The sequence below is a fragment of the Sinocyclocheilus rhinocerous genome, unplaced genomic scaffold (genome assembly GCF_001515625.1).
Source record: "Sinocyclocheilus rhinocerous isolate Xijiao unplaced genomic scaffold, SAMN03320098_v1.1 scaffold993, whole genome shotgun sequence".
Classification (NCBI taxonomy): domain Eukaryota; kingdom Metazoa; phylum Chordata; class Actinopteri; order Cypriniformes; family Cyprinidae; genus Sinocyclocheilus; species Sinocyclocheilus rhinocerous.
The window spans coordinates 1,765,917-1,778,384 of NW_015639771.1; the positions used below are offsets into that span (position 1 = coordinate 1,765,917).

The 12,468-nt window shown below is 35.7% G+C and overlaps 1 protein-coding gene across 1 annotated transcript in view; it reads right to left on the reverse strand.

Moving 5' to 3' along the window:
* LOC107751746 (transcription regulator protein BACH2-like) overlaps positions 1-12,468 on the reverse strand; it is a 36,430-nt gene that overhangs the window by 3,074 nt on the left and 20,888 nt on the right. The window contains exons 2-3 of the mRNA XM_016567511.1: positions 8,441-8,697; positions 4,143-5,615 (exon numbers count right to left, since the gene is read on the reverse strand). Of these exons, the coding sequence (XP_016422997.1) occupies positions 4,143-5,615; positions 8,441-8,683 (1,716 nt within the window). The 5' untranslated portion in view covers positions 8,684-8,697. The remainder of the gene's footprint in view (positions 1-4,142; positions 5,616-8,440; positions 8,698-12,468) is intronic.

Genomic DNA, 12,468 nt, shown 5'->3' on the forward strand with positions numbered 1-12,468 from the left:
ATATATATATAGAGAGAGAGAGAGAGAGAGAGAGAGAGAGAATTCTTGATAGAATCATATAAAAAATGCTTTGTAATGATAAAATTATTCCATATCAGATCAGTCATTCTGTCTAAATGTTTAATCTTACACAAAGGTTCACTACCATTTAAGATTAACAATGATTACTTTTATTCAGCAAGGATACTCTAAAGTGAGAGTAAAGATGTTACAAAATATTTATTTTCCAAATAAATGCGGTTCTTTTGAACTTTCTATTCAACAAAGAATCCAGATAAAATATTAAGCAGTTAAACTTCTTTCAACATTGATAATAATAATAATAATAATTTCTGAAGGATCATGTGACACTGAAGACTAGAGTAACGGCTGCTGAAAATTCAGCTTTGCCATCACAGGATTAAATAATATCTTAAAAGATATTAAAGATATTAACAGTTATTTAAAATAGTTATGTTTCATAATATTACTGATTTTACTGTATTTTTGTTTTTTACTGTATTTATTCCATGAAATGCAATGATTCATTCATATATAAATTTCCTTTCAGACAAGGTCTACATTCTGTTTTTTAACATGTGCTGAAGGATTTTAGGTGGGTTGGTAATATGTGCTTGTGATAAGCTACACATTATGGTTCAATTACAAATTGTGCACATAGAACGACTGAATTCTCATTTCTATGCAATGACAGAAACCTGACTTAAAACTCTGCCAAGCGAGTTGGTCATAGTGATCACCATGACGAATACTCCCTCTCTCTGCTGTGACCTTGTGCCACTGCTCAGTCTGTGTAAAATGGAGGCCTATATTTAACCGCTCTACTACAGAGAGCTCTGTAATAAGGCTAGAATGACAGATTAGGCTTCCAGCAGCACAGGCACGTTTTCTCCTCTCCTTCTCTCTGAAGTCAGGTCGTTTCTGGGAGAAGGCACTCATACAGTGAAGTAGGGCTCATCTGTTAGCCAGTGAGGTGAAGCGGCCCATCATCAGATGGGAGCCTGGGGGCCGCTGCCCCACTTCTGTCTGGGGACCTGCAGCTGGGAGCTTTAAACTCAGGCAGAGTGAAGGGCACAATAAAGACGGCTATAGAAAGATTGTTTCTGCAGAGATTTCTACCCTATATTGGGCTCAAATTTTGCATTTTGTCATAACCTACTTTTTCTTTCATTTGTGACTAATAAAAAAATAGCATGGTATTACTATGGTGCTTTGGAGATATACTATTGTATACTTAGAAGTACCATCTAAATACCATTTTTTGTCATCACATGTTCATTAACTAGTTAACATTTATTATTACTGACAATCATCATAAACAGTTTGTCTAGTTTTCCAGTTATCTAAATCAATATCTAAAATCACCTGAAACTAGATAAATGTACTTAAAGGGATAGTTCACCCAAAAATGAAAATTGTCAATATTTACCCTCATGTCGTTCCAAACCTGTATGGGTTTCAATAGTATGGGAAGTTGCCTAAAAATACTACAGTATTTTATTTTTATTTTTTTACTATGGAACCTCCCATACTATGGAAGTCAATGAGGATCAGAAACTGTTTTGTGTACCACATTCTTCAAAATATCTTCTTTCGTGTTCTACAATGGGGACTAGAAACTGTTTGGAAGAAAGAAATCCATACAGGCTTGGAACAAATCGAGAGTGACAATTTTCATTTTTGGGTGAGCTATCACTTTAAGAAGCAAAACTCCATAAGATATTAAGACTTGTTTTCAGAGAATGTATCTTTAATAAGAGTACATTTTAACCTCCTTGCATATTTTTTTTTTCATTTTTAAAGTACAAACAAGTTTAAAAATGTTTTTAAAATATGCCACTGCAGCAAGAGAGAATATATTTATATTCAAGATACAATCTATGAAAACAAGTCTTATCATCTTATTCAGTGTTGCTTCAAGTCAGTTTATCTTGTTATATATATGGAAAACAAATAAAGACTAATTAAAAACCAATTAAAAAGTCATGTTTGCAGTGAATTAGCCTACATGTAATGTTTATGTTTACCAGGCAATGCAGCAACTTGACACATCAACACAGAACTGATCTTTGGTCATAGGTGTGCGTATATCACCTATTTTACAGTAGTTTAGAAGGAAGCTCATTCAATCATATTGTAGAAGCTATTATGTATTGCCATAATGCTGCTGTGAAATATCTGGGTTTTTATGCAGCTGCCTTCAAAACTCTAAGAATCCCACACAAAAAAAAGCTTCATCTTTGTAGTCACTTGAATACTGACAACAACTGACTCAATTGGGTCATCAAAAATCAAACGACTAAACAAGACAGCAAATTATCATACACAGATTCTTGAACTGGCAATGTGTCAGTGTTGTCAGGAGAAGGAACAATTATGTCATTGGGACCTTAGGAACAAGAACGGCTCAGAGCTTATTGCCATGGCAACCCTCCAGCGTTTGCCAAGTTGCTGCAGCTTGATTCTCAATCTCAGAAGCTCAGGAATCGAATGTGGGAATGTTTTGTAATTATTATATTTTTCATAATTATTTATGGGGATTTTGCATTTTAATAGGATCAAGAACTTGATTTGAACAGCATGTGTGCTAACCACTGCAATAGGGCTGCACTATTTAGGCGAAATAAAAATTAACTTTTAACTAAAAATGAATAAAAATTGTGATCACGATATAAAGTCTGATTTTTTATTTTTTTTTTAAAGCTCCAGGTTTGTTGTACTTGTCTGTAGGGATGCACAATTTGGCAAAAATAAATAAAGAAATTGATAAATAAATAAACCAATATAACAATAATAAATATTCAACAAAATAAAAAAAATTACTTTTGCAATATTTCACTGGAAATAAAAAAAAATCTGTATTATTAAAGAAAAATATAAGAATTTTATTTTACATTACAACTGTAAAATAACATTACTAATAATATTTTTTGCTGTCTCAATTTCTTCATTTTCAAATGTTCAAAACATTGAGATTTGATTTTTGGTGGGAAAAACACAGGGAGCCCTATAAAAGCTAAAAGCCCTAAAAGCAACTGCTTTGTTAAGTTCTTCTCATTACAAGTTTGGGAAGGTGGTTGGTGGATGGTAGGTTGCCAAATGCACATTTAAGCGACCGAATGAAGCTGCTGTACAAAACACTGGATTATGAGCTTCTCACGTGTAAATGAACACAGTGCCATGCTACCATTTGAAACATGCAGCTCTTATATTTATGTGATTAAATCACAGCCTTTGTGATTTGATAATCGCACTAAGCCATATCTCGATTTCACAGGGTTCGTACACATTTTTACCAATACATTTCCATGACTTTTCCATGACTTTTGAGACAATATTCATGACCTAAATGTTCCATTATTTTACAATAAGAATAAAAATCTGTTCAAATTATCATAGCATATGTTAACTAAAATGAATGACTATTAATGCTACTGGTTTGCTTTCTTGTTTTAGTAAATAAGAACAAGCTGCAACTGCGCCAGACGTTACTCCACATTTCACATATCACATCACTGAATATTATCATTTATTTAACTGTGTGGCCAGGATGGCCATTTTGGTGTCATTTTGTGTGTATTTTTGCTGCTTAAATGCAACAAGCTGCGCTTTAGAGCCCTGCATTTCAGCCCGAGTCCAACGGCCCCAACTTATTTATGGCTTCGGGACAATTTTCACACTGGATTATGAGTTTCTCACGTGTAAATGAACACAGTGCCATGCTACCATTTGAAACATGCAGCTCTTATATTTATGTGATTAAATCACAGCCTTTGTGATTTGATAATCGCACTAAGCCATATCTCGATTTCACAGGGTTCGTACACATTTTTACCAATACATTTCCATGACTTTTCCATGACTTTTGAGACAATATTCATGACCTAAATGTTCCATTATTTTACAATAAGAATAAAAATCTGTTCAAATTATCATAGCATATGTTAACTAAAATGAATGACTATTAATGCTACTCGTTTGCTTTCTTGTTTTAGTAATAAGTACATTTAAGTTTTAATTTCCACTTTGTTATTTATTTGGAACACAGAATGTGCAACATGTATTCCAAATAATACTAAATATTAGTGCAACTATTATTTCCAAATACAGACCAAAACTAATATTTCCAAACATACACCAACCTCTTGACTGTGCTCTTTGGTGGGAAAGGATTCGCTATCTCCATCAGAAAAAGATCCAGATTCGTCACTGGAATTAGTGTCGTAGGACTTCTCACACTTAATCTTTGGTGGCCCCGACATGCTATGCTCCTGGTGTTCAAGGGCCAGGCATCGAGCCATGGTGGAACAAGGAGAGGTAGAGAGCTCAAACTGGGGCAGGCTGGAAGGAGATCCTCCACTGCCATCCTCAGCGTAGGAGTAGGAAGAGCAAGAGCTGGAGGTTCTGATGTGGCTCTCGGCACGAGACGAACGGGGACACATTTTAATAGGCACCGGACAGCTGCTCTTTGGCTGGCGGCGGTAGGGCAATGCGGGCTCTTGAGAGACAGAAGTTGGGGACAGTGCTTGGGAGCAGGGGAATGACTGGCTGGAACCTGCCCATAAGTCATCTGGGGTCTCCTGCCCCAAACAGCTCTCACCCGGATAAGAGTGCGCGGGTGCCGCCAGATGGTAGGGGGCTCGAGAGGAGAAGATGACACTTCTTCTGTCGCTCTCCTGTTCAGATTCTTGGGAACAGATCATCTCAAAGGAAAGTGACTTGAGGGACACGGCATCAGTTAATTTCTCAGCCTTCTTTGAGGATGTCACTCCAAGTCCCCCAACGAAGGCCTGATAGTCTTTTTGGAAGTAATTTGGAGCAACTTGTCGTTCTTGAAGGGGAGAGGTTCTGCTGGTGAGTTGCAGATCAGCGCTAAGACAATGATCCGAAGACGTGACTTCCTTTTTATCAAGGGAGCTCAGGCACACTGGTGAACGTTTGCTCACAGGCAATTCAATGGGTGTTGAACTAAGTTGTCTTCCTTCAAACTCCATTTCCATCTCCATCTCATTCCCTTTACCCCTGACCAGACCGTCCTGCTCCAACTCTGACAAGTCCAGTGGCACACAGTCTTCCCCACTTGCTGGTTCTGCTATAACCTGGGAAAAATTACGGCCCTGGGCATCGCTGCTGGTGACAGTATCCTGCAGGGAGCCGTGTAAGCTTGAGGTACTGCTGTGTGAGCAGTTGGTTGCGTTGTGCTTAGCAAGAACCTGATGGTACTTTCTATATTTGGGATAATGAGGGATGTCAAAAGCTGGAGGTTGGTCTGATTGATGCAGGTTGTTGGTGACTTTTAATTGCTCATTTTCAGGGTGCAGGCTTGATCCGAACAGTGGTGGTTTGGAATCACTCAACCGCACATTTGCGTCCTCTGACCTGTTATCGTGATGCTTCTGAACCAGGGTCTGAGGTGAAGGGGGATTCTGGCTGGTGTGCATGCCAGCAACCTCACTTTTCATCTGGGCCTGTAGGAAGCGGAAGCAGGAGTCTTCGAGGTTGTGCATTCCCAGGAATTCTGCACAACACATAACATCCTGGATGTTGTCCCTGTTGAGTAGCAGCTTGGCTGTGTAAGCAAACTGCAACAGTGGGGCAAAGCCTTTCTCCGTGATCTAAAAAAGAAAACAAAACAAGCTGACATTTCAGGGTCACCAGTGGTATTTTAATCAAATTAAAGTGGCACTTTTGTGATGTTTTATTTGTTTCCCCAAATACCACTTATATTGTTACTCAAGGTTTCCATTCATTTTCTACCTCCTTTATGATAATTCCAAAAGGCTGTTTACTACTGTACCTTTAAGATTTAAGTAATAGTGATGCACTGATATTTCTAATTAATGCTAGACATTAAAATTTGATACTACTTCGTCTAAATGCATAAAAAAATAACAAAAAATTAAAATAAAATAATTGAAACATAACAAATGAACGTTGTTATTATAACATTAATGTACAGTTAGATATTTGCTAACGATTACATTTAACAGTGTTATTAAATTATTCACATTTTTAAAGATTAAGTGAGTGTTAGATGATGACAAAGGTCACTTAAATGTAAAAAGGGGAGAAGGGAGCATACAGAAATTAAATCTATATCGACTGATATATAGACACACACAACCGTTCAAACGTTTGGGGTCAGTAAGAAGTTAAAAAGTTTTTGAAAGAAGTCTTTTATGCTCACCAAGGCTGCATTTATTTGATCAAAAATACAGTAAAAATATTGTGAAATATTACAATTTAAAATAATTGTTTTCTAATTTAATATATTTTAAAATGCAATTCATTCCAGTGATGGCAAAGCTTAATTTTCAGTCAATTTTACTCCAGTCTTCAGTATCACATGATCCTTCAGAAATCATTCTAATATTATGATTTGGTGCTCAAGAAGCATTTCTCATAATTATTAATGTTGAGAACATTTATGCTGCTTAATATTTTTGTGGAAACTGTGACCACAAATGACTGAGAATAATCAGATCATCCTCAAATCACATTTAAAAATCATAACTGTGTCTATGCTACAAAAAGTATCTGAGCTTCCTATCAAGGTCTTACAAGGCTTTATGTCAAGTAATAAAATGAAGTGAATTGCATAGTGTCAGGAACAAAAATAAACCACCCCTTTCATCACTTTCAATCACTCTATCGCTCTCACAGGTATCCATGAATGCTCGGGGCAGCGCAACCACATCAAGAACATCATCTTTAAAATAGAACGTCATTCTGCTGAAAATACAGCTCCCCCAGACATTCAGTCAGTCCTCCCAGAGCTGGGAGGATGCTGAGCATTCTGTGGATCTATTTTCAGCTGGCATCAGCAGCTGCTGCCTGCAGAAGCATGTCTTTATGGAAGCCAAGCACCATATGAGACTCCTTTAATGTTATAACCAGCAATCCTAATGAGGGCAGCAGGCAGGGACGGACGCATGTACACACACACACACAAAGCAGAAAGCAAAGACTCCACACTATAAAGCAAGAGGGAAGCAGCTCAGCATGGCTCTGAGGAGAGAATGAGATATGAAGCCAATTTCCCGGACATTACAGAATACAATTTGACATTAAGTGTTTTGAAGATGAACGATAATTAATATATAAGCAGAGGCAAATGGGGGCCTTCTGACATATCTGGGATATTGTAAATAAGTTTGAGCTTTGAGATCGCAAAGCACCTAAAGTATTACAATACAGAGGATCAGCCATGAATAAATCATACTTCCTCAAGCACAATGAAGTTCTGAGAGGGAACTCTGCTAACACTCCTGGTAAAGAACATAAGCAATTATGCCAACTCAAAGCTGTAGACAATGAACATGTTTTCCTCACTGACACATTCCTGTTGGACTGCTCTATCTATCAGTACACAAAGGAACACATTTCTTGTTGTTAGAACACAATATAGTAATATCAATTACAAAATAAACTATATAATATTTGAATTTATTTTAAAATGTAACTTATTCCTGTAATGACAAAGCTGAATTTTCAGCAGCCATTACTAAAGTCTTCAGTGTCACATGATGATCCTTCAGAAATCATTCTAATATGCTGATTTGGTGCTTAAGAAACATTTTTATTATCAATGCAGTGCTGCTTAATATTTTTGTGAAAATATACCGGATTCTTTGATGAATAGAAAGATCAAAAGAACAGCATTTATTTGAAATATATTTTGTAACATTATACATGTCAAAATCTTAATCTTAAAAATATGCTGATTTGGTGTTTAGGAAACATTTCTTCTTATTATTAATGTTAAAAAGGGTTCTGCTGCTCAATAATTTAGGAAAACCATAATACATTTTTTAAAATAATTTCCTTATAAAGTAGAAATCTTTTGAAACATTACAATTTTCTTTACAAATGTCTTTTTTGAACAAGTCATTGTTTCCTTGCTGAATAAAAGTATTAACACCCAACTTTTGAATGGTAGTGTATATTACACTACACTACATAAATTTCAAGACATTTTCAAATGTTATTCATTTCCAAGACTATTTCAGACATTTGAACATTTTTAAATTTACACAATATTTTTCATGACTGTGGAACTGTACACAACATTCACTCTAAATGCAATCATAAATACTCCAAAACATAAAATGCATTGTCTGTTGAAATGACATCTTTTAATTTTCAAGGCAGGCATAGTTATCTCTGCAACAAATCGTCTGATTAATTGCCTTATCAAAAAAAAAAAAAAAGTAGTCCTGAAACTGACAAATAAACATCTTTATTTTCATTTATTTTTTCATTCATTTTATATGCAGTAATCTTCAAAAGTACAAGGATTTCATAGATCTCATAGTTAACCTTATCTAGCACAGTTGGGATTTTTGTGAGGTTTTCAGTGCAGGTCATTCAGGTGTATCCTTGCAGGCTGTTAGTGTTAATGTATGCTGAATCTGTACCTCTGCCAAATGAGGACACTCACCTTCTGTGGCAGGTTGATGACCGGCTCATGTTCCGTCTGGCCCCTGAGCAGTAGGGAGAAATATTGGCTACAAGCTGCCAGCACTGCCCTGTGGGCACGAATCTCCCTCCCCTCCACCAGCACTGTCACATCACACAGGATGTCCTGCTTCCGCTGTTCATTCAGGCACAGGAGGATGTTGGCACAATGCACCGTCGACTCATAGACATACATGGGAGCTTCAGGCTTCTCCTCCGTAGACATTCCTTGCTCAGAGCCTGTGGATAAAAGTGACATGACATGACTGCTCCACATTATTCAAGCTTCAAAAAAAATATTTATAAAATATTTATTGCACATGTGAAAGCTAGAAAAAAAACATACATGCTATCCATCTCAATGGCAGTTCGTCGAAACCAATAATGGACAACTGCACAATTGCTGATGCAATCGCACAGATGTCTCAATTTGAGCTGATGGCCAATTAGCAGCATGTGTCAGCTTCAAAAGTGGACTAATAATGAGGACTTTGATATTTGAATTTCCAAAATGACACTAGTGGAGTTTCAAAGAGGCTGTAGTTGCACATAAACAGCAACTGCTTTAGCATGTCAAGGGTAATGGTCTCAAAAATAAAGAATATGTCAAACAAGCCCACTGAAGCTCACATTCAGGGCAGTTGCTACATATAGAAAGCCAAAAATGTGTTGCCAACCGTAAAAAATGTGAGTGTATAATAGTATGGGTAGAGATCTCAAGGGAGTCTAACGATGGCTCTGCATGACCATAATAAATGGCAATAGAATATGAGCCTATTTTGCAAGACCAGGTTGCAATAGTGGTAGCCTCTGTTGCACTATTCCTGCTGTTCCCATTTTCAAAACGATAAAAATAAGTTTCGTACACACCAACGTGAAGTCAAACATCTTCTGTGGTCTCCCAAATAATCAGATCCAAATATCACACAGGGAATTTGATTTATGGGATATTTTGAAGTGTAGAAATTAAATAACAACTTAAACGTCTTAACCGTCATTTTTGATCAATTTAATGCATCCTTGCTGTACAAGTATGTATTTCTAAAAAATAAAAAAAAACCTTAGAATGGTAACACCTTTAGAATGGTAGTGTACATATAATACTTATATAATACTGAATACAATTTTCAGTATAATGATGATTATACTTTTTGATGTTGGTCAGAAAGCAAATTGAAGCAAGGAAATTAAAATGTAAATGACAAATATTTAAACAGAGGACAAATGTTGCATTAGCTAAAATTGTTAGCAAACTAATCCACAGAATAAATTAAGACGGCAGATTAATAAAATTATCTAAATTAATATTGTGATATTAGGACATTGACTGTTTTCTATTTTTATAAGCAGAAATTAATCTACAAATAAGACAATATAAAAACTGCAGTGTGTGTGTGTGTGTGTGTGTAATGTGTATATACACACACTGAATATAATTTCTAATATTAGTGAAGACTATATGGTGAGCATAAACCTTTTGATTTTAGCTAAATATGTTAGCAAACTATATTAATAAATTTGTAATCCATATAATAAACACAAGAATATTTTTCTAAGCAGAAATCAACAAGAAAGATAATACAATAACACAAATAACCATATTCATTTGATAAGTGGTACTATTTATAGTCTGTCAGTCATTACTTCATAATACATTTCTTGAGGATGACAGAAAACCTGATCCAGATTTATTTTGCAGTAATGATTGGTTGACTGTGCATTATCCCTCACATATACTTCTACAACAAAAGATGTAGTTTCTACTCTATTATCACACTTTATTATGTTCATTCCTAGAGGCAGTGAAAAGCTGAAAGGAGGAACTAGTAAGGGGGATATTCCAATTATTTTGAACCAGTCTAGTGAAGATTAGCTGTTGAATAGCAATTGCTCACTCTAACAAATGGCATTTCAGCATCTTGGCTTTGGCTATCTTAGCATCAGCTTGTGAATCATTAACACATCTCCCAAAAAAACACATTCAGAGCCACTCACACTAACAGAGAAATGTCTGATAGCAGCTGTCACTCGCTTGCTCAACCCACACTAATGAGATATCACCAGTATGTCAATTCATTCAGAGATGTTGCTCTGAAAAGGAAAAATACCATGCAAATAAACAGAGGGAAATTACAGCATGTTTCATCTGTTCATTCTGTTTCTGCTCCTCCAGGACTGAATGGAAATATAATTAGAAAGCATTTGTTAAAATGCCCACAATGTTGACCAACCCTGCAGTCTCCCTAATTTATGAAGCCCCTAATTCCCCGACCTAGATCCACTGCCAACAGCGATATGGCTTTATATGCAGGAGTAATAATTCCTTTGACGGAAAAGAGACTGTAATAATGAGCATGTACACACTCTAGGAACAAACTGTAATCAGATAAACTGCATATATATAAAATGTATAATTCTGGATAATTAAGTTAAATTTATTACAAACAGATTTCAGCACAATTTTTTTTTTTTTCAATTTGACATTTTCTGAAGAAAATGCGAGTAGCACAAAACACAAATGTAACAGGTTAATGTTCAATGCTAAAAGGGATCGTTCACCCAAAAATGGAAATTCTGTTATCATTTAGGCTACTCACCCTCAAGTTGTTCCAAACCTGTATGAATTTCTTTCTTCTGTTGAACATTAAAGCAGATATTTTGAAGAATGTTGGAGTTGCTGGTCCCCACGAATTTCGATCGTATGGAAAAAATGCTATGGAAGTCAGTGGGGATCAGAAACTGTTTGGTTACTCACATTCTTCTAAAATTTTTTTAATGTTCAACAGAAGCAAAAAACTCATACAGGAAAGACTTAGTTGAGGGTGAGTAAATGATGACAGAATTTTCATTTTTGAGTGAAGTATCCCTTTAAGGTTTGTTCAGAGAGCAGTTGCAATAGTGATTTTTGCTTTAGTGTTTCCATTTAAACTCAACAAAAATTAAGTTCAAGAAAAGAAGTCCATTAGATCCCACATGGACAAACATTAAATAAATGATTACACGGCACAAACGCGGTGACCCCATTTTCCACACAATCACCAAGACATTAATTAAAAAGTACATATAATTCAAGGCCTCCTACTTCAGGGGGTAATATGGCCGTTATGACCACCAAGAGAAGCCTGGCCTAATTTCATACTGACCTGATTACAGCAGCTCTTCTTTCAGTTCCAACCACTGAAGAGCTTTCTGAGAATCACAGTATGCTGTATTTTAAAAGAAGCTGAAGTGAGATGGTTTAACATGCTAAAAAGGAGAAACTATTAGACAATAACTTAAATAATATGATAAGATGTTTTTAGTTTTTTTTTTAGAAACTTTTATCCAAAGCAACTTACTATACAACTTGACCAATGAACAATGAAAGAAAGAAAGAATAGAAAATAAATACAGGAATATATGACTTGATAAAACAATTCATTTTTCATTTTCATTTTTCATCACTAATTAAAAAAAATATTTCAATTTAGTCCTAAACTGATTTTTTATTATGTTTGCCTTTATTAATTTTTTCTGTATTTATTTTAACTTTATATTTATTCCTTAATTTATTTTATATTTTTATTCATTTATTTACTTATGCATTAATTTCTGCAGGTTTAGTTCTCCATAAGAGTGTTTGTGTAGAATGAACATTCAAATTTCAGAATATATGTATGTATAAACGAATATATGCATGCACAAATGTCTCCAATAAAAGGTTCTGTCAGGACCACTATCGTCAAAGATGATTGACAATTAACATACAGTTTGGATTGGCGGTATGGTTCTGTTCTGGGCAAGAACTCCCTGCGCATCCATGCAGACTAGCATGGATGAGAGTAGCGATAACCCCCCCAGGGTAAACAGAACAGAACCAACAAATGCATTGCAGATATCGTTAAAGTTCAATAATGTTATGTACACATTTTAGAATTAGTCTGATTCAAAGGAGAATCAGAAGGCTGAATCCTGACTGACAGAGGAGGAGCTGGGGATGGAGGAGGGTAATTAGCTATTGAGCAATGCGAA